The following is a 20608-nucleotide window of genomic DNA, read 5'->3' as shown; positions in this document are numbered from 1 at the left end:
GCACAGAGTGGTCCATATCACTGCACACACGTCCATGTGGAGAGGCAAGGTTGGGGGTGAGGAAGCCCCCACTTCTGATCACTGAGCATTTTGTTTGCAGCAAGCTTAAAGACATTATGTGCTTGCATAACCGATTAGCATTAGCTATGAAAAATAAATTACTCTCTCGTTGCATAAGATCATTTTCTAAGCGGATGCCTGAGTACCTACAAAATACCTGTTGGATCAGGTAAAGATGGATCCCATCATGCTGATAATCGTGGGTACAAACCCAGACATACTGCTATCTTTAATGCAGCTTGCAGCCAGGACAGAGTAGAAGGCAGCCTTCTGTCCATCCTGGGTCAGCTTGCCCATAAATGACATACTGACTGTGATGTTGAGGATACCTGCCAAGGGGATACAGTGGACATGCTGCATGCCAAGCCTCCCTTGACCTACTGCACTTCTGCACCCATGTTCCTTAAATCCTTTCTTCAATCCATGAACATATATGGTAGCCAGTGTGTACTAGGTTCGAAGTGGGTTGTTCCAAGTGTCCCATTACCTGTGCTGGTCATTAGCCCAGCCAAGGCTGCTAGAAGTACCACTGATAATCAAGGTTGTTTTTTCCTATTTGGGGCCCCCCAAACCCCTATTTTCACTTGATCCTCTTCATTTCCTAAGTCAGATGTAAGCCAACCTCTATAGAGAGGAGTCTGAATGGAGAAAGCTATTGCTTTCCTACCACCACCACCACATCTCCTTAGTCTTTTGTTTGCTTGGCTACTACAAGACTTTATGGCAGCATCAATCCATCTCTGGTGGGCTCAGAGTCCATATAAATGTCATACATGGTTTAATGTCTTTGGTGCACTCTATCTGCAATATATCACTGGCCATTCGATGAAGTTGTGGTATTGGATGCTGACAAAGATGGATAATGTTGGAACAGTGAGCAGCATGCTTCTCTAAATAAAAACCAAAGCTAGGAAATCTGAGAGATGGGTGATGTTTTGCCTAGTAGAAAGTAACCTCAGGCCACTCCATCACAAGAGCAGGGTAATTCTCCCATGCTTTGACATTCTAACAGGAAGGAGATAGTTTTCTAGTGGCTAGAGATGTCAGGATAGCAGCCTGTGTCTTTGGAAGATGGTCTTATTCTCCCTGGACCTCCATTCCTAATAGTTTCAAAGAAGACATGCTAACCTCAATTAATGTATCCATGAGATGCTTCTTAAAAGCTTTCTTGTTAAAGCGTGCAACAGATAACCAAGACCATTGTATACACACTGAGACCATGCATCAGAAACCCACAGATGAGTGGGTATGTGGGGAAGAGGAGAGGCATGCCCCTTCCCCATGCAAGGGATATACAGCACACTGAAAGAAGCATGATCACACGTAAAGGATTAGAAGGGGAGAACAGAGCTGGAAAATAGCATTAAAATAGCTTCAAATTCAAACAAATAAGTCATGTAGATAATTTTTCAATATTGATCAATAATAACTGATTTTCTATCCTCATGATGCCAAGATCCAAAAGATCTTAAATGTTTTGCAACAAACATGCAAATATCTGGGGCTTAGTTCATAAATGAGTAGAATTCATGTCTAGAACTTATGACTACTTTCAGTTGTTCAAATTACCCCCATACCCTTATACATGGAATTACAGATATAAATGCACTATGATTTGAAGAGTTCTAGACAGCATGAGAGAGAGAGAGAAAGAGAGAGAGAGAGAGAGAGAGAGAGAGAGAGAGAGAGAGAGAATGAATGAGAGGAAGAAATTGCCCCATTTCTAGGATTAAGGTACCCGAAATTCTTTCATCAGGAATTCACTTAAGTACTGCTGTCTTTTATAAAGTACAAATATTCTTAGGAGAAAAATAATTAAGCCACTGATGCCTTACCATAAATGAATGTATTAAAATGTTTCCATCTCAGCGGAAACCCAATGTTGCATTAATATTATATTAATTATATTGCTTCCTATTTATTTCATAACTTTCTCCAAGAACTACCCTCATAATTGTTTCACTCTTAATCAGAAAACTAAGTAGCCTGTAGAACAAGCAAACTCCTTCTTTTTATGGAATACTTGGATTAGACAATACCATCTAAATGAGAGTCCCACTAGGGAAAGCTGAACTCACTATCTTTCCCCTTTTAAATCCTCTCTGCCTCCTATATTCTCCCCCCCACTTTCAATTATTGGTGGAACATTATGCACCTGTCAACCAAGCAAAACTCACAGAAGTTATTTTCAGATTCCCTGACTCCTTTAGCCCCTCCATTCAATCACTAACCAAATTTGGTCCTTTTTGCTTCTTTCCTTTTTAAAAATCTGTTCCACCCTCTCTATCCCCATTGTCATATGCTGCATTTGAAGTCACAGGAGCTTCAAGAGCTTCATACTTGGCTGAAACATCACTGGTTCCACTATACCCACCTCCCGTTCAAATAACCCACCAGGTGCTATCAGAGTAATTCTCTGAAAATGATTATCTCAGATTTTGCTTAAAGTTCCCTAGTGCTTCCCTTTTGTGAACCGGCGGAAGTCTATATTATTCATTCATACAAAGTTTGATGGCCAGGCCCTGCGACCTCTCCAGGCTGCTTTCCCAAGGTCTTGGAATGGTGGATGAAACGCACCACTGTGGACACTGACCTACCAGCCACACAATGGCATTTCACATCTCTATGTCCTCACCTAAGATGTTGTACCTGGATGCCTTTTTCTTTCCTTCCTGCTAATTGATTCCTCACTTCCTATTCCAAATCCTGCTCAGGGACCACCTTCTCTAACTCATTTCCTCACACCCCCTTCTCCCATAACCAGCTCTGTTACCCACAAAGTTAATCACTCATCCCTACGTGCTACTTCTTTGCCTTAGGCATTTGAGAGCAGTGTTTAAAGGTTAACATCTCAGACCTAGACCCATATTTCCTGGGGTTTGAATCCCAAATCTGCCCTCTACCATGCCTCAATTTCTAACTATGTAAAATGGAGATAACAGTAGTCCTTCCTTCACAGGGCTATAATGGGATGCTGGGAGCCAATACACATAAAGGCATTATTCTAAATAGTTCCTGGCTCACATAGAGTGCTATAGATTAAAAGCTATTATTATCTATATATATAAAGAGGTAATAGGCAAATTTGTCCGGGACGCCTTTACAGTCACAACTGGTGCGGCTCAGAGCATACCCCCACCCCAGCGGACACACACAGGGGGGGCCTTTGCGTGTGAGCTGCAGAGGAAACACCTTTTCTGACTGCTCATTGGCTAAGCTCCCTGTATGCTGCCACTCGCAATGTTCTTGGTAATTTGGGTAATAAGAATCCAAGAAGGTGATCTAGGGTTTTTCCACCTCACTCCTGGAGGAAACAAGGAAGTTCTGCTACTGGAGGGGCTAAGAAATGTCATATCCTGCCCTAGCCAGTTTGGCTCAGTGGATAGAGCCTTGGCCTGCTGACCACAGGGTCTGGGTTCGATTCTGATCAAGAGCATGTACCTAGGTTGCAGGCTCCTCCCTGGCCGAGGCCCAGGTCAGGGGCTCATGCAGGAGGCAACCAATCGAAGTGTCCCTCTCACATTGATGTTTCTCTCTGTCTTTCCCTCTCTCTTCCATGCTCTCTAAAAATCAATGGAAACATATCCTCAGGTGAGGATAAAAAAAAAGAAATGTCATATCCTATGAAAGACACATCTTGAAAATGCCTAAAGAAAGTTGTCATTTTTTCGTGGTGAAGGGACTGGAGTCCGCATTGATGAAAACACCTTGGCGGCTGCGGTGGCTGACAGTGGCAGCAGCCACAGGGTGATGGGGGTGGTGCCTTCCCCTGATCAGCCCGATCACCTCCCACAGAGGGAGGTCAGACCATGGCTTAGGCCCGCTCCCCATGGGAGCCGTCAGTAGGACTCCCTACTTAAGCCGTCAGTAGGATATCCGCTGAGGGCTCCGGGACTGTGAGAGGGGGCAGGCTGGGCTGAGGGACCACCCCCACACCCCAGTGCACAAATTTTGTGCACCGGGCCTCTAGTTACTCCATAATTGTACATGTCACACTATTTCATAGCGACACTTGAATAACTGTCTTCCCCTTTATCCTATGAGCTCCTGGGGCAAGGTTGCGTAATCAATTTGTTTCAATTTGTCCAGGACTTTCCCAGTTTTTGCACTATAAGTTCTGCATTCTGGGAATCCCCTCAGTCCTGGGCAAACTAAGACAGTTTGTCATACTATGAGGAATCCTATCTCATTCACCTTTGAATCCCCAGGGTCTATATAGGATATGTAAGTTACAAAGTAGAACATCCATAAGAGTTTATTGACCTATAAAGTCAGTATTAATTCTTTCTACTTTCTTCCTTATAAACATGCTTTCAAACTTCAAAATCTAGTTTTCTTGCTGTGAAGTCAGTGACTTTTCAAAAGTTGTCACTGAATAACTGAATACATAATATTTTTAAATGCACAGGAACCTGAAAGGATGCTTCCACCTGTTGTATATCAGTGTAATAGCATTGGCCACCCTCTAGCAATCAAAGACATATCTGTCATATTAACAGCAGGGGGGAGTTAGATGGAGGAGTCGTGCTTTCTTTTCTGTGTAGTCACAGGCAGGTTGAAGTCTGAAGGTCCCTAGTTCATACCACAGCCTGAAAAGCAATCTTGTCCCAGTCAGAATGTCTCCTTCACTGAATGTATCTGTCTACCCAGCTGTCAGAAGTGCCCAGATCTCCTGTTTTTAATATGCTTTGTCTTACAACAGCTCCTCCTCCAAACTGGCTCAGATCATTTTCCACAGTACAGATGCAATGAGAAAGTTCCACAAGTAATCTCTATGAAACAGGGACCTTGGACATGCCAGAACTCATGAGGGCAAGATCTTGTCTTCAGAATCAAGGTCTAGAAGAAGAAACTGACAGACAGCAAGACCCTCAGGCAGAATAACATCAGAGTTGCTGAGAGCATGGGCTTTGAAGTCAGAGTTCAAATCCTGCCTCCTCTATTTACTACCTATAAGATCTTGGACATGTTACCTAATCCCCCTGAACCTCAGTTTCCTTGTTTGTAAAATGAGATATAGTAATTATCTGACTTTCTCAAATGGTTTTATTAGATTTATCTTAGCCTGTGAAAACAAAGCCAGAGGCAAAGCTGATTGCGAATGTTCTATTGGTTATAGGGATATACAACTTCAGGGCATCAGGAGTGAAGGAAAAGGGGAAATGAGTGAAGGAAGGAGGAAAAATAAGTATAGGCTTAAGTGCAATGAATTAGCAAGTCTTCACAAGCAAACACATCTGGTTGTCCGTATGTAATTGCTTCCAAGAAGCCCTCAAAACAGTCCACAGGAGAGGAATGAAGAATTACCTCTTGGCTACTTCCAGTCTCCTGTCTCTTATTGGTCCAGTTTTTCCCATTTCTAGATCATGTTACCTAGTCCCTCAGGGTAGCCATTAGTGAAGCGGGAGCCTCCCTCCATGGGTCTGGCTGGGTCAGAGCTACTGTCACCACAATCATGATGGAGGCCATTTTTTAGTCACTTGAACAGCTAGCTGGTGGTGGTAGGAGAAAGGATGAGGGCAGCAGCCGAGGCTTGCTTTCTATCTGAGCAAGCAGCCAAGGCCCACGGACCAGGTGGTTTGGAAGTAAACCTGAGGAGGCTCCACACTCCACAGGTTATGTTGCCATTTTGGACTTGAATTCTCCAGACAGCGGTCGCCAACCGGTGGTCCTTGGACCACTGGTGGTCTGTGAGGTCCGAAAGGTTGGCGACTGCTGCTCCAGGATACTATCACTCTTTCCTTACAGCTTGGCTCCAGGTGTATTCAAGTCTTCCAACAGGGTAGCTGAGATCAAAGAACAAAATACTTAATTTTCGTAAAGTCCTATTTATTTATTTTCTAATTTATGCTTTTTGTGCCTCCTCTAAGACATCATTCTTATTCAAGTTCACAAAGGTATTCTATGTTTTTCCTAGAAGTTGTATAGTTTTAGCTTTTGCAGTTATTTTCATTTCAAATTAATTTTTATACATGATGTAAGGTAGTGGTTGAGGATTTTTTTTGGGGGGAGGGGGAATGAGGAGAGGGTTGCATATAAATTTCCTAATGTTCCACCACTACTTGTTGAAAAATTTATTTTTCCCTATTGAATTACCTTGACACCTCTGTCAAAAACCAATGGATCATCTATGTGCAGGCTATTTCTGGGCTCTGTTTCATTCATCTAACTTTATGTCACTGTCTTTATCTCTATTGCTATCTTTACACCAATATAGCACGTCTTGATCTCTATAGCTTTAAAGCTGGTCTTGAAGTTAGGTAATGCAAGTCTTCAACTTTGTTCTTTTTTTCCCCCAAAGTTGTTTTGACTAAAAATGTTAGATACTTCCTATTTTTATAAAAATTTTAAAATCAGCTTACCATATTTTCTGGCGTATAAGATGACTGGGCATATAGAAGATTTTCCTGGGTTAAAAAGTCGTATTATATGCCAGAAAATACGGTAATTAAAAAAAAAAAATCCTGCTAGAATTTTGATTGAAATTGCATTGACTCTCAATTTGAAAGAATTAACAACTTAACAATACTAGTTCTTTTTAAAAAAAAATTCTTTATTGTTTAAAGCATTACATGTCTCCTTTTTTCCCCATTGACCTCTCCCCAGCCACTCTCACCCCCCAGAACATGCCCTCACCATCCCCCCCAATCCCCCCCCCCCATGTCTGTGTCCATGGATTATGCTTATATGCATGCATACAAGTCCTTTGGTTGCTCTCTTACCCCACCCCCACCCCCCGCACCTTCCATCTGAGGTTGAACAGTCTGTTTGATGCTTCTGTGTCTCTGGATCTATTTTTGTTCACCAGTTTATTTTGTTCATTATATTCCACAAATGAGTGAGATTATGTGATATTTATCTTTCTCCAATTGGCTTATTTCGCTTAGCATAATGCTCTCCAGGTCCATCCATGCTGTTGCAAATTGTTAAGAGTTCCTTCTTTTTTACAGCAGCATAGTATTCCATTGCATAGATATACCGCAGTTTTTTAAAAATTAATCTTCATTGTTCAGATTATTATAGATGTTCCTCTTTTTTCACCCATAGCTCCCCTCCACCCAGTTCCCATCCCACCCCAGGCCCTTGTCTCCCCCCCGCCTCACTGTCCTCGTCCATAGATGTAAGCTCTTTGTCCAATCTCTTCCCGTACCCCCCCATCCCTTTTCCCCACCCCCAGAATTGTCAGCCCGCTCCCTTTCCATGCCCGATTCTATTACATTCACCAGTTTGTTCTGTTCATCAGATTTTTTATTCATTTGATTTTTAGATTCACTTGTTGATAGATATGTATTTGTTGTCACTTTGTTGTTCATACTTTTTTATCTTTACCTTTTTCTTCTTCCTCTTCTTAAAGAATACCCTTCAGCATTCCAATATAATACTGGTTTGGTGGTGGTGAACTCCTTTAGCTTTTTCTTGTCTGTGAAGCTCTTTATCTGACCTTCAATTCTAAATGATAGCTTTGCTGGGTAGAGAAATGTTGGTTGTAGGTTCTTGCTATTCATCACTTTGAATATTTCTTGCCACTCCCTTCTGGCCCGATGACAGTTGTGTGGGTACTCCCTTGTAGGTAACTAACTGTTTTTCTCTTGCTGCTTTTAAGATTCTGTCTTTTGCCCTTGGTATTTTAATTATGATGTGTCTTGGTGTGGTCCTCTTTGGATTCCTCTTGTTTAGGGTTCTCCACGCTTCCTGGACTTGTAAGTCTATTTCTTTCACAAGGTAGGGGAAGTTTTCTGTCATTATTTCTTCAAATAGGTTTTCAATATCTTGCTCTCTCTGTTCTTCTGGCATCCCCATAATTCAGATGTTGGTACACTTAAAGTTGTCCCAGAGGCTCCTTACATTATCTTCATATTTTGGGATTCTTTTTTCTTTTTGGTCTTCCGGTTGGGTGTTTTTTACTTCCTCGTATTTCAAATCTTTGACTTGATTCTTGGGATCCTCTAGTCTACTGTTGAATCTCTGTATATTATTCTTTATTTCAGTCAGTGTATGCTTAATTTCTGACTGGTCCTTTTCCTTTTTTTTTTTTTTTTTTTGGCATTCTCACTAAGATCCTTGAAGGTCTCACTAAGTTCCTCGGAGGATTCTAGAAGATTCTTGAGTAACCTTATGACTGTGGTTTTGAACTCTGTATCCAGTATTATTTTGCTTTCATCCATTTCTTTCATTTGTGACAAGTTTCTTTGTCTTCACATTTTGGCTGCTTCCCTGTGTTTGTTTCTATGTATTGGGTAGCTGCTAAGTCTCCTTGAGTTGACAGAATGGCCTTGTGTGGTAGGTGTCCTATAGGGCCCAGTGGTTCAGCCTCCCCAGTCACCTGAGGTGGACAATCTTGGTGCACCCCTTTGTGGACTGTGGGGACAGTCTTGTTGTAGTGAAGCCTTGATTGCTGTTTGTATCACTGGGGGGAATTGACCTCCAGGCCAACTGGTTGTGAGGACCAGCTGTGTCTACAAGGGAAGAGCTGCTGTGCAGGAGACACCCTTATGGGGCAGGACTTGCTTCACTGGGGCTTTGGTGCTGAGTCTGCCCCTTGAGTGTGCCACTTTAAATGTGAAGAGTTGTAATCTGGTATGGTCTCACACTGACCACTGGGTATACTGGCTCTTTGATCTCCAAGGAGGTACAAAGTCAGCCACTGGCAGGGGCCTCCAAGCAGGAGCTACAGAGATATCTGCAGATTCCTCCTCTTTGTATCAGGTTTGGAGGTGCCCAGACAAGGCCCGGCTGTGTAGCAAGGCAGGCTGCTGCTGCCAGATTGATTGCTTTGGGGCTCCCTGACCCAGCTGCTGGCTGTTTGACAGGTTTTAAGCTGAGAAAGGGTGGGCCATTCATATGCAAAAGCCGCTGCGCACAGCTTGGGTGGGGTTGTAAATTGGGTGGGGTGGGGTCTCAGGTAATCACCAGGGCAGAGCAAACAACAATGGATGCCAGTCAGCCCTGCACTGGAGAGGTCCTAACGCAGAAACAATGATCACTGCGTGCACCTCTGTCTGAAAGAAAGCCACCCTCACATTCCTCTCCCGATGCCAGACAGTCCAGTTTCTCCCTGGATGTGACTAGGTCCCCCAGAGTCTCACCCGGAACTGGAGTTCAGAGCAAGCTGGAGCTTGTATCTCCCTCCCTATTAAAAAAGCAACACACCCAGGTGCCAGCCCGTTCTGCGCCTCCACGCCTCCTATCAGTCTCAATGTGCTTTCTTCACCTCTCTAGTTGTAGAACTTCCACTCAGCCAGCTTTCCTGCAGTTCTGGATGATAGTTGTTCTGTCTTTTAGTTGTAATTTTGATGTTTTTGTGAGGCAGCAAGTATAGGTGTTTGCATATGCCACCATCTTGGTTCCTCCCTATACCAGTTTTTTAATCCACTCATCTGCTGATGGGCACTTAGGCTGTTTCCAAATCTTAGCTATTGTAAATTGTGCTGCTATGAACATAGGAGTGCATATATCCTTTCTGGTTGGTTTCTGATTCCTTGGGATATACTCCTAGAAGTGGAATTACTGGGTCAAATGGGAGTTCCATTTTTTAATTTTTTGAGGAAACTCCATACTGTTTTCCACAGTGGCTGTACCAGTCTGCATCCCCACCAGCAGTGCACGAGGATTCCTTTTTCTGCACATCCTCGCCAGCACTTGTCCTTTGTTGATGATTGCCATTCTGACAGGTGTGAGATGGTACCTCTTGATGTTTTCATTTGCATCTCTCAGATGATTAGTGACTGTGAGCATGGTTTCATATGTCTCTTGGCCTTCTGTATGTTCTTTTGATAAGTGTCTATTTAGGTCCTTTGCCCATTTTTTGATTGGATTGTTTATCTTCCTTTTGTTAAGTTGTATGTATGAGTTCCCTGTAAATATTGGAGATTAAACCCTTATCAGAGATAACATTGGCAAATGTGTTCTCCCATGCAGTGGGCTTTCTTGTTTTGTTGGTTTACTTTGCTGTGCAGAAGCTTATTATTTTGATGTAGTCCCATTTGTTGATTTTGTCCTTAGTTTCCACTGTCCTAGGAGCTGATTCAGCAAAAAAGATATTGCTATGACATATGTCTGATATTTTGCTGCCTATGGATTCTTCTAAGATTTTTATGGTTTCCCGTCTTATGTATGTTTAACTCTATCTATTTTGAGTTTATTTTTGTGTATGGTGTAAGTTGGTGTTCTAGTTTCATTTTTTTGCATGTATCTGTCCAATTTTCCCAACACCATTTATTAAAGAGACTGTCTTGACTCCATTGTATGCTCTTGCCTCCTTTGTCAAGTATTAATTGAGCTTAATGGTTTGGGTCCATTTCTGGGTTCTCTGTTCTGTTCCATTGGTCTATATGTCTGTTTTTGTGCCAGTACCAGGCAGTTTTGAGAACAGTAGCTTTGTAATATAGCTTGATATCTGGTATTGTGATCCCTCCAACTTTGTTCTTCCTTCTCAGGATTGCTGCGGCTATTCGGGTTGTTGTTTTTTTATTCCATATGAATTTTTGGAGAGTTTGTTCTAGGTCTGTGAAATATGCCATTGGTATTTTAATAGGGATTGCACTGAATCTATAAATTGCTTTGAGTAGTATGGACATTTTAATGCTGTTGATTCTACCAAGCCATGAACACAATATATTCTTTCATTTGTTTATGCCTTCCTCTATCTCTTATTTTGCACATCCTGTAGTTTTCCTAGTACAGGTCTTTTACCTCCTCAGTTAAGTTTATTCCTAGTTATCTTAATTTTTTTTGGTGCAATGTTAAATAATATTTTTTTAGTTTCTCTTCCTGTGAGTTCATTATGGTATATAAAAAAGCCATAGATTTCTGGGTGTTAATTTTGTATCCTGCTACATTGCCAAATTCATTTATTAAGTCTTGGGTTTTTTGATGGAGTCTTTAGGATTTTCTATGTACAACATCATGTCACCTGCAAATAATGACAGTTTTACTTCTTTTCCAGTTTGAATGCCTTTTTATTTCTTCTTCTGGTCTGATCACTATGGCTAGCACTTCCAGTACTATGTTGAACAGGAGTGGTAAAAATGGGCATCCCTATCTTGTTCCTATTCTTAAGAGGAAATGGTTTTAGTTTTTGCCCATTGAGTATGATGTTGGCTGTAGGTTTGTCATATAAGGCTTTTATTATGTTGAAGTATGATCCCTCTATTCCCATTTTGCTTAGAGATTTTATCAGGAATGGGTGTTGGATTTTGTCAAATGCTTTTTCTGCATCAATTGATGTGATGTATTACGTTTATTGATTTTCGGATATTGTACCATCCTTGCATTCCCCGGAATAAATCCCTCTTGGTCATGGTGTATGATCTTTCTAATGTAATGCTGGATCCAATTTGCTAGAATTTTGAGGATTTTAGCATCTATGTTTTATCAGGCATATTGGTCTATTATCTTTCTTTATGGTGTCTTTATCTGGTTTGGGGATTAGGGTAATGTTGTCTTCATAGAAAGAGCTTGGAAGTGTGCCTTCCTCTTGAATTTTTTTGGAATAGTCTGAGGAAAGGTTTTAATTCTTTTTTGAATGCTAATACTACTAATTCTTCTGATCCAATGCATGAACAAGGTATATCTCTCCATTTATTTAGGTATTCTTTAATTTCACTCATTAATGGCATGTAATTTTAAGTATATGTGGTTTGTTGTATTTATTCCTAAGAAGATTTAAATTATTCTACAAAACTTTCCTGTTATCTGCAAATGAAGACTCTCTTGCTTCTTCCTTTCCAATCTATACTCCTTTATTTTGCTTGCCTTATTTCACTGGCTAAATGCCCAGTACAATAGAAAAAGGTAGGAGTAGGCATTTTGGCCTTGAATCTGACCCAAAAGGAAGCATTTGGTCTTTAACCATTAAATACAGTGTTGACTATAACTTTTTGTAGATTTCCTTTATCAGGTTGAGGAATTTATTTCTGAAAGTTTGATTTTTAATCATGATTGGGTGTTGAATATTGCTAAATGCTGCTTTTCTGCATTTATTAAGATATCCATATTTTTTTTTCCTTTAGTGTGTTAATGTAGTGATTACATCAATGGATGTTTGAATATTAAATCAACCTTGCTTTCCTGGAGTAAACCATGCTTGATCATGACGTATTATCCTTTTTGTGTATTGCTGGATTTTATTTGCTAACGTTTTGTTGAGATTTTTTCCCCTCTGTTCATGAGAGACATTGGGTGATAGCTTTTTCTTGAAATACCTTTTTTTTACTTTGCTATCAGGGCAATGGTAGACTCAAAATGAAGCCAAATTTTTGGAAGAGTTTTGTATAGAATTGGTATTATTTCTTCCTTAAATGTTGGGCAGGCTCTAACATTTAACATGATTTTCGTTAAAGATCTAGGAATTAAAAAAAATTATTAAGATGCAAAAAGAGAAAATATAAAACTAGAAATAACTTTCCCATAGAATATCTTTCCCTGGCTAACTATATCCTAAAGTCTGATCCTACAGTCATGTTGCAGAGACCAGCCCACCTTCATTCAACATATCTGTCCCCTTCTCTTTAGAAGAAAAACATCTTTCTTTAGAACATTTTGTGAGATATCATTTTCATAATTTCCTTGATTTCTTTAGACATGGTTCTTTAGGTCCTTGAAAATATTTAAGATATGAAACTTAAAGTGTTTGTCTAATAAATCCAGCATCTGGCCTTGCTTAGTGACTGCTTTACTTTCTGTGAACGGAAAATATTTTGTTTCTTCACATGCCTTATTTTGTTGTTGTTGTTATTGTTGAAAACACATCTTAAATAACATAATGCAGCAACTCTAGAAATCAGATTATCCCCCTTCCTCAAGGTTTATTGTTTAGTGACTTTTTTTTTAGAACAGTATCTGTAAAGTCTGTATTTATTGTCATATGTGGTTACTAAGTCTCTTGGTTAGTTTAGTGTCAGCTAATGATTGAACAAAAATATTAAGTGCCTGGAACTAATAAGTTTCCCAGTCATTGCAGAGGGGCTCTGTGTGCATTTGTGGGCACACCTTCAATACTCATTAGGCAGTTGACAGCTCTGCCTTAGCCTTCACTTCCTGCTTGCACAGAGCCTCAAAGTCAGATATGAGAGCTTAGGACCTTCTCAGGTGTTTCATGAGAATGCCCCCAACCCTGGGCATGCATGAGGTCTGATAGAGCCCCAGCAATGTGTCAGAGCTTTTCAAAGTATTTCATGTACATTACATTTAAGCTTTTCCTTTAAGCTTTTTGGTTAGTCTATTGTTTGCCCAACTCTTATCCACCACCTCGGGCAGCTGTGATGTTAAACAGTTGCTGATGTTTGTTTTTTACGGATACCCAGAGGAAAAGGTTATTTGCACTTGGTAAGCTCAAAGTCAGGGCAAATAAAGAAAAGCCCTGTGAGTGGGCTCTTCCAAGGAACCACCAAACAGGTCAAATAATGACAGTTCTCTGAAAATGGGATTTTGAAGGAACTCCATCACCATTCTGCACCACCAGTGGCTGCCAGGCTACTTTTTAAAAAGTTTTGTTTTGTTTTACCATGAATATAGGCTGTTGGTCTTCAAGGCCACCACAGATATGGGGAATATGGAAATTAAGCAAGGTAAAAATGCCATTAAGCTTACTATTCTTAACTGAATTTATCCACTCTTCTTGAATAAACACTTCCTGGATTGCTGCAAAATTTTTTGTTAATTTCTATGGTTCTGAAAAAAGTTAATTCTGACCAATTTTAGTAGTGTTCTCATTGCTTTTGTGGAGGAGAGAATTTTTAGAGGTCCTTAGTTTGCTATTTCCACTGTCATACTATTATTCTGTTTATCATCTTTCTGTGAAATGTTTATTTAGGTGCATGGCTTGTAAATGGCTTTTTAAAAATCTCAATTGACAGTTTCGTCTTTTATTAGAAAAAGTAAACCATGTGAATGTATTGTGCTCACAGATATATTACTTCTTTGTTTTATAATTTTTATCTTTAATCCTCTCTTCCCTTTAATAGTATAAAGTTCTACTTGCTCTTCCTATTTTACTATGTTACTAAAAACACATATTAAAATATTTAAACTTATCTATCAAAATAAAAACTAAATAGTATAATACATAAAGTCAGATTTCAAAACAATGTTTAAAACAAGAAAGCTATTTAAATTGTTGCAATATACTTTGGTGTCTCTGTTTTTGGGAAGATTTGAGGTAACTTTAATAATTGCTGTTATTTATTGAGTGGCTACTGTGTTTAAACAAACTCAAGTAATTTACATTTTTATGTGACTGTCCAAAGTAACATAGATTATAGATAACAATATCAGGATTCACGCTTGGGTCTGCCAAATAATCAGAACCAAAGCTATAATGCTTCTCAAATGCTTGTTCCTTTCCATAAGGGTAAAAATTTAAGAGCACAGTTAGTTAAAAGGGGCATGCATGTTTATGAGAACAGATAATAGGAAGTTGTCTTTCTCAGTATTTCTAACCAGACAAAATTTTAAATATAGAGGAAGAAAAATACATAATATCAGATAACATCTAGAAGAATAAAAATATGCTGAAGGATAGCCTGGAAGGAAGGGACAGCTGGGGAGTATGATAAGGAAGTCAAAGAGACAGAGAAAGTAAATCTATTTTGACTAAAAAGAACAGATGGGACATGAGCAAAGACAAAAGGGGCCAGTGGGTAGGTGTCATCAGTTGTAGAGCAAGTAGCTGGAATCTGATCAATCGAAAAGAACTTATTTACTGGACTCCTGGGCACTGTGTCAGATACAAAAAAAATGTAGAGTTATTTTGGGAATGATAACGATGTAGGTAAGACAGATGGCACTAACTGGGGCATTAATTTTGAAGGGAAAGGCTACAGACAGAGGGCAGAAAGAAAGAGTTTAAGTCAGTCCCCTTGTGAGCCAGCTTGCATATCAATCTGGAATTTTTGTAGGACTAAAAAGATATAGAGGAATCACTATAGTTGCTATTAAATCAAAAGTAAAGGACTTGTAAATGGAAAAAGATGTCAAATAACCTAATCTTTCCATTTTTGCTTTTGTGTAAATTAAAAGATTATTAAAGATTTATGAAAACACATTCGCACATACATACACACTACAGACAGTGCTTTATATCATCCTCCCAAATTTAAATGAGATTATTAGGTAAGACTGGGCATGACTAATTCTGAATAGGTCTGACCACCTTAGAACTTAGAAGGTACTAGGAAGTCTTTTTGTGTTGGAGGAAATGCAAGCAAGACATAAAAAGTGCCTAAAGACATTTAACAATGTAGCGAAGATGGACCTTCATTTGTGAAAGTGTAAGTTAATCAAGGTTAGTTGTGGCTAGTAGACATGGAACCCAATTCAGAGGCATGAGGAGGAAATTAGCTTTCTGGGTATCCCCTTGATATATTATATGTAACAGTCTCATATGTGCCTTCATTTATTCTAAGATATCTATTAATCTTCTATATCCCTAGCACCTAAAATGTGCCTTCCTCAGGGTAAAAGGAACATAATACATATTAGGGTATGAATTATTACTCTTCCACGTACTATGTGAACTTGGGCAAGTTACTTAACATGTCTGAATCTCATTTTTATCATTTATAAAATAGGGATAATAATAACATCCACATATTTTAGTTGTGAGGATTTGATGAGATCATGTAAACAGTTTAAAGTATAGGGTAGTTCATGGCAGCTGTTATTTTGTAGAGGTATAGTAGGAGATGATGCTTGAGAGAGAAGCAGTATATATGAGGTTAGAGAATTTAGATTTCATCCTGTAGGAATTGGGAAATCATTAAAGTCAGTCCTGTGAACAGTTCAATAAAAGAGGTTCTATATGTTACTATATCGTAGGATCCATAAGGCTATAAAAATTCAAGGACTGGAGATTTGAAGGGAGGTTGTGGGAATACAGCAGCATACTCTAGGTAGGCCCGGGCCCAATGCACCAAAGGCTGCATCAGGGGTGGGGACACTTTACATATCACTGCCTTGACTAGTAATTTCATTTATGTATTTACTCATCCAATATGTGTATGCATGCCAGCAGCTTTAGCCTTGGTAGCACAGACATTTCAATAGCAGTATCCAACATAATGGTGGGTGGCTTTTGAAATGGCTTGGCTCACCTGGAAACTGACTTCAAGTATGACATTGGGACCTGTGTAGAGATTTGTGGAACAGCAGTCAAGTACTACTTAGAAAATGCTGGATGCTGGTAGTGAGTAGTATCTGGGGTGAGCAGGGACCAGCCTATGGGATAAATCCCCAAACCTCTGGGCACTGAGTTGGTTCACCAGATCTCAAAAAACCAGGCATAATTAAAACCTCGAGAGAATGGGACTCTGCAGGGAATACCACATTTTCTTATACAGCCAAACAGAGAACAGCATCTAGAACAGTGGTTCTCAACCTTTCTAGTGCCGCGACCCTTTAATACAGTTCCTCATGTTGTGGTGATCCCCAACCATAAAATTATTTTCGTTGCTACTTTATAACTGTAATTTTGCTACTGTTATGAATTATAATGTAAATATCTGTGTTTTCCGATGGTCTTAGGTGACCCTGCTAGCGGTTCTCAACCTGTGGGTCGCGACCCACAGGTTGAGAACCGCTGCTATAGATCCAGAAGGAGGTAAGCAGAACGAAACCAATTACATATACCCAAGAAGAACTGAACAAACTTCCTGGGTTATAGAATTGAGATGCTTCCTCCAAATGAGATAGAGACAAAAAGATGTGAAGCAGAGGCTCATGTCATATATATATGTTTGTATGTAGATGTAGATGTTCACATAGTAAATAGAGATCATTTCCTTTCTGCCAGTAATTAGCTATGTGGCCATAAACAAGCTTCTTCCTTTCCCTGAGTTTCAGCTTTCTCATCTATAACATGAAGGCTGGTTTGATGACTTTGAAGGTCTCTTCCAGCTATAATGTTTTATTAGGATTCCAGATGGTTACTAGAGAAGATAAAATTCTGTGTCAACTTATAATTATGTTGTATAAATGATACATTATCTTTTCCTCCTCTTAGGAACTGTCGTGTGAAAATGACCCAACAAATGCAGAGTTTACATCTTTCTCAGTCAAAAAAACATAGCGCCCCATCATCTCCCAATGCTGCCAAACGGCTGTACAGGAACCTATCTGAGAAACTGAAGGGAAGCCACTCTTCGTTTGATGAGGCCTACTTTAGAGCAAGGACTGACCGGCTGAGTCTCAGAAAGACCTCGGTGGTAAGAAAACTCTATATTCTTGCCTCGGTTTGATTTATGCAGTTGTGTTTGGATTTAAGGGAATGCTAATATCATCCACATTTACCTCAGAACTTCATGTTTGCAATGTTAGAGATGCTGGGTGTCAGGTAAGACAGGAGCTGCACATATGAGATTAAATAGCTTTCTGATAGCTTCATTGCTCATTTAAATATTGATCAATAAATATTTTATTTATTTATAATATATACTCCATATGCTTTCCAATGGCATTTGAGACAGAATTCAAGCAACAACAAAAAATGCATATGCATTATATAATGGGAAATAACAATACAGAAAGAGATAGAGGGAGATAGTGAGAAAATGAAGAGAAAGAAAGATGGGAGAGAGGAAGTGAAGGATGGAAAGATAAAAAAGAAAATAGAAAAAGAAACTGGTGGGGATGGAAAGAGAAATAGATATACCAAAAACCTAGGCAAATATAGTACCTAAATTTTGTCATTACATTTATCTCTGAATACATATACAGTCATAGCAGAAAGAGAAACAATGGTTATAGTATCCCATTAGCTGATAGCTGAAAGTAAATCAGTCTATAAGGAGACTTTAATATTTTTCTGTTGCTAAATCCTCTGGCCTTTATAAGCTGTCATGGTGAATTATGTAATGGAGAATAAAAAATAGTATTGGTGATGTTACATTCTCATGTAGTAGTTTCTTATGTTGGCCCTCAGTAAAAGCTGAGGGCATAACATTAACATGCTCAGCAAGGGTATTTCTGCAGGGGGTAATGGCACCATTTGTTTGAGTTTAAAACAGAAATGAGCCCTAGCCTTTCCAGATAGAAGCATACTAGAGTTTGCCAGCAAAAGCATGGGGGAGGAAATGACTTAAGAGTGAGAGCAAATATGGCACATGAGAAATGAGACACACTAAAAATCACAAATGCACAACTGTGGACAGGGCAGCATTTTAACTTTGCACTCATTTGTTTTCCCATTTCAAACTCATCTTCTGGGAGGGCTTGGTTGTGACTGAGTTATGGCCTAAGTCTCAGAGGCTCTTCAGTTTGGCAGATTGTTGACAAAACTCTTTTCCATTCAGCAGATAGTCCTGAGAACTGCATGCCAAAATAACTCTATTCCCTGGGTGCCCACTGTCAAAACGAGCATTTGCATAATCGCTTTGTATTTTCTTCAGTCATGTGTTATGTACTCAGCTAAGCAGACCTGCAGCTTTTGATAGGGAGAATCATTTTTTGATGAGACTAAAAATAAAACCTGCCAATCTAAATACTTGGTCACTGAAGACCTTACACATTTTAATTACATGACTCCTATGCTAGGTCAAGACCAACGATATTTCAGTATTTTAAAGACCGAGCTACTCTTGGAAAAGATACCAGATAGATGTGTAAATGTGAATGGGTCACTCTTCTCCCATGAGCTATAGAAATATGTATCTGAAAGAACTTTTCAAAGGAACCATGTTGTCTTTATGGGTATTGTATTAAACTTTTGGATCTCTATGGTCCCAAAGCAATTTGCCAACCAGCCCTGGAAACCCTCCCTGGATACCACTTATTTTGAGCCACCCTCCCCTGAGGGCTCAGAAATGCCAGGTGTTCAGTGGTTGGGGCTATGGGTTGAGAAAGAGTAGAGGGTAGTACAAAGTAGTGTATGAGTTGGGGAACCAGCCTGCAGGCAGTGTGGAGCTATTAGAGATTATAAATAGGGAATGAACATGTAAATTTTAGAAAGATTACTACTCTTGTATCAGTGACGGGCTGGAGGAGACTAAGACTGCAACAGGCAGGTCATTACCATGGTCCAAGCAAGGGATGATGATGGTCTGAGCAATAGTAGAGATATGGGGTGGAGAGAGAGGGGCTGAGATTGAGACAGAGAAAGTGTACTCTCAATTCCAAGCTAGTCACAATTTAAACTACCATTGCTATGTTCTCTCTGCCAGCATTTCCCAAACTGGATTCTGTATAACATTCTTCCAGGAGCAGTTCAAACAAATGTAATTAAAAATACATTCTATGAACAAATACTTGAAACAGGTCATATTTCCCACCTGGAGAGTCATAATCATAACTTAAAATCATTAAAGGCCCTGAGAGGTCTTAGAGTAAAATAATGGGGTAACTTGGCTTAATCCAATGTTTACCAAATTTATTTGACCACATGCTCCTTTCTTCATAGAATACTTTTTAAGGGTCTATCAAACAAGTGTTCCACTGAAGACTGGGTTGAGAAAGCTGATGTTTGCTCTTATCTGTAGACTATCCATGCTCTACTGTATTGCGTCAGTGCATCTAAATGTACATGTCTGTTCAATGTCCTTTAGAAATGATGGAAGGAAGATCCAACACAGTGTTTACATTTGAGACCTTGGGATAAATTATGTAACTTACAAGTGGGAATGCAGTCACTGAAGCAGTCCCAAAATTCAAGACAGTTAAGCTACTAAGATACACTAGTCTATGAAATTGTACTAACCTGCTTTTGTTCTTCTCCAGAACTTCCAGGGCAACGAAGCCATGTTTGAAGCAGTTGAACAGCAGGACATGGATGCTGTGCAGATCCTTCTGTATCAGTACACAGCAGAAGAACTAGATCTCAATACTCCTAACAGTGAGGGGTTGACACCTCTGGATATTGCCATCATGACCAACAATGTTCCCATTGCTAGGATTCTCCTGAGGACAGGAGCTAGAGAAAGTCCACACTGTAAGTAAACCTGAAAATTAAAACATGTTCTTTTAAGGCTAGACCCCACTGAAATAGCCATTGCTGACCTTTGGAGTACGAATGATTGACTAAGCATAGGTTCTGAAATACTTTGCATGTTTTTATGGACTTTCATGCAACTATTGATCAGTCTAGGCATCAGGTTACATTCTAAATAGAATACGCTGAATGGTATTGGAAAAGAACCTCAAGGGAACATCCTCCTAAGAATATAACTAAATGTGAAATACTCCCAGTGAGGCTATAGAACAGGAAATATGCATAGAAAAAGAGTAAGTATGTGTGTGATACTGTCTTTATGTTCATAATCAGTATGTTGGCTTCACTGATTTATTCAACAAACACTGAGGATGGCACTGTTCTAGGTACTAAGACTGCAGTGGTGAGCAAGACAAAAATCTCTATTCTCATAGAAGTCCCCTGTACTAATTATGTAAGTTCTAATAAGCAATTAAAAAGCTAAATTAAAATATAAACTCAAACAGTGATAAATACTATGAAGAAAATAAAATGAATGAGTGGCTAAAGGTTGATGGAGTGGGATTTTAAATAGGGTTGGTCAAGAAAAGCCTCTCTGATGGAATGACATTTGAGCCTAGTCCTGGGCAA

The 20608-nt window shown here is 39.6% G+C and overlaps 1 protein-coding gene across 1 annotated transcript in view; it reads left to right on the top strand.

Moving 5' to 3' along the window:
* The window catches only part of ANKFN1 (ankyrin repeat and fibronectin type III domain containing 1), a gene marked incomplete at its 3' end in the record, with an annotated part of 350672 nt that overhangs the window by 201047 nt on the left and 129017 nt on the right, over positions 1-20608 (top strand). Inside the window, exons 4-5 of the mRNA XM_079797013.1 lie at positions 17060-17261; positions 19768-19978. Coding sequence (XP_079653139.1) covers positions 17076-17261; positions 19768-19978 — 397 coding nt within the window. The 5' untranslated portion in view covers positions 17060-17075. The remainder of the gene's footprint in view (positions 1-17059; positions 17262-19767; positions 19979-20608) is intronic.

This window comes from Cnephaeus nilssonii (genome assembly GCF_951640355.1).
Source record: "Cnephaeus nilssonii genome assembly, chromosome: 19".
NCBI lineage: Eukaryota > Metazoa > Chordata > Mammalia > Chiroptera > Vespertilionidae > Cnephaeus > Cnephaeus nilssonii.
Note: the sequence above shows the minus strand (reverse complement) of the source record. Positions and strands in the feature narration are given on the sequence as shown.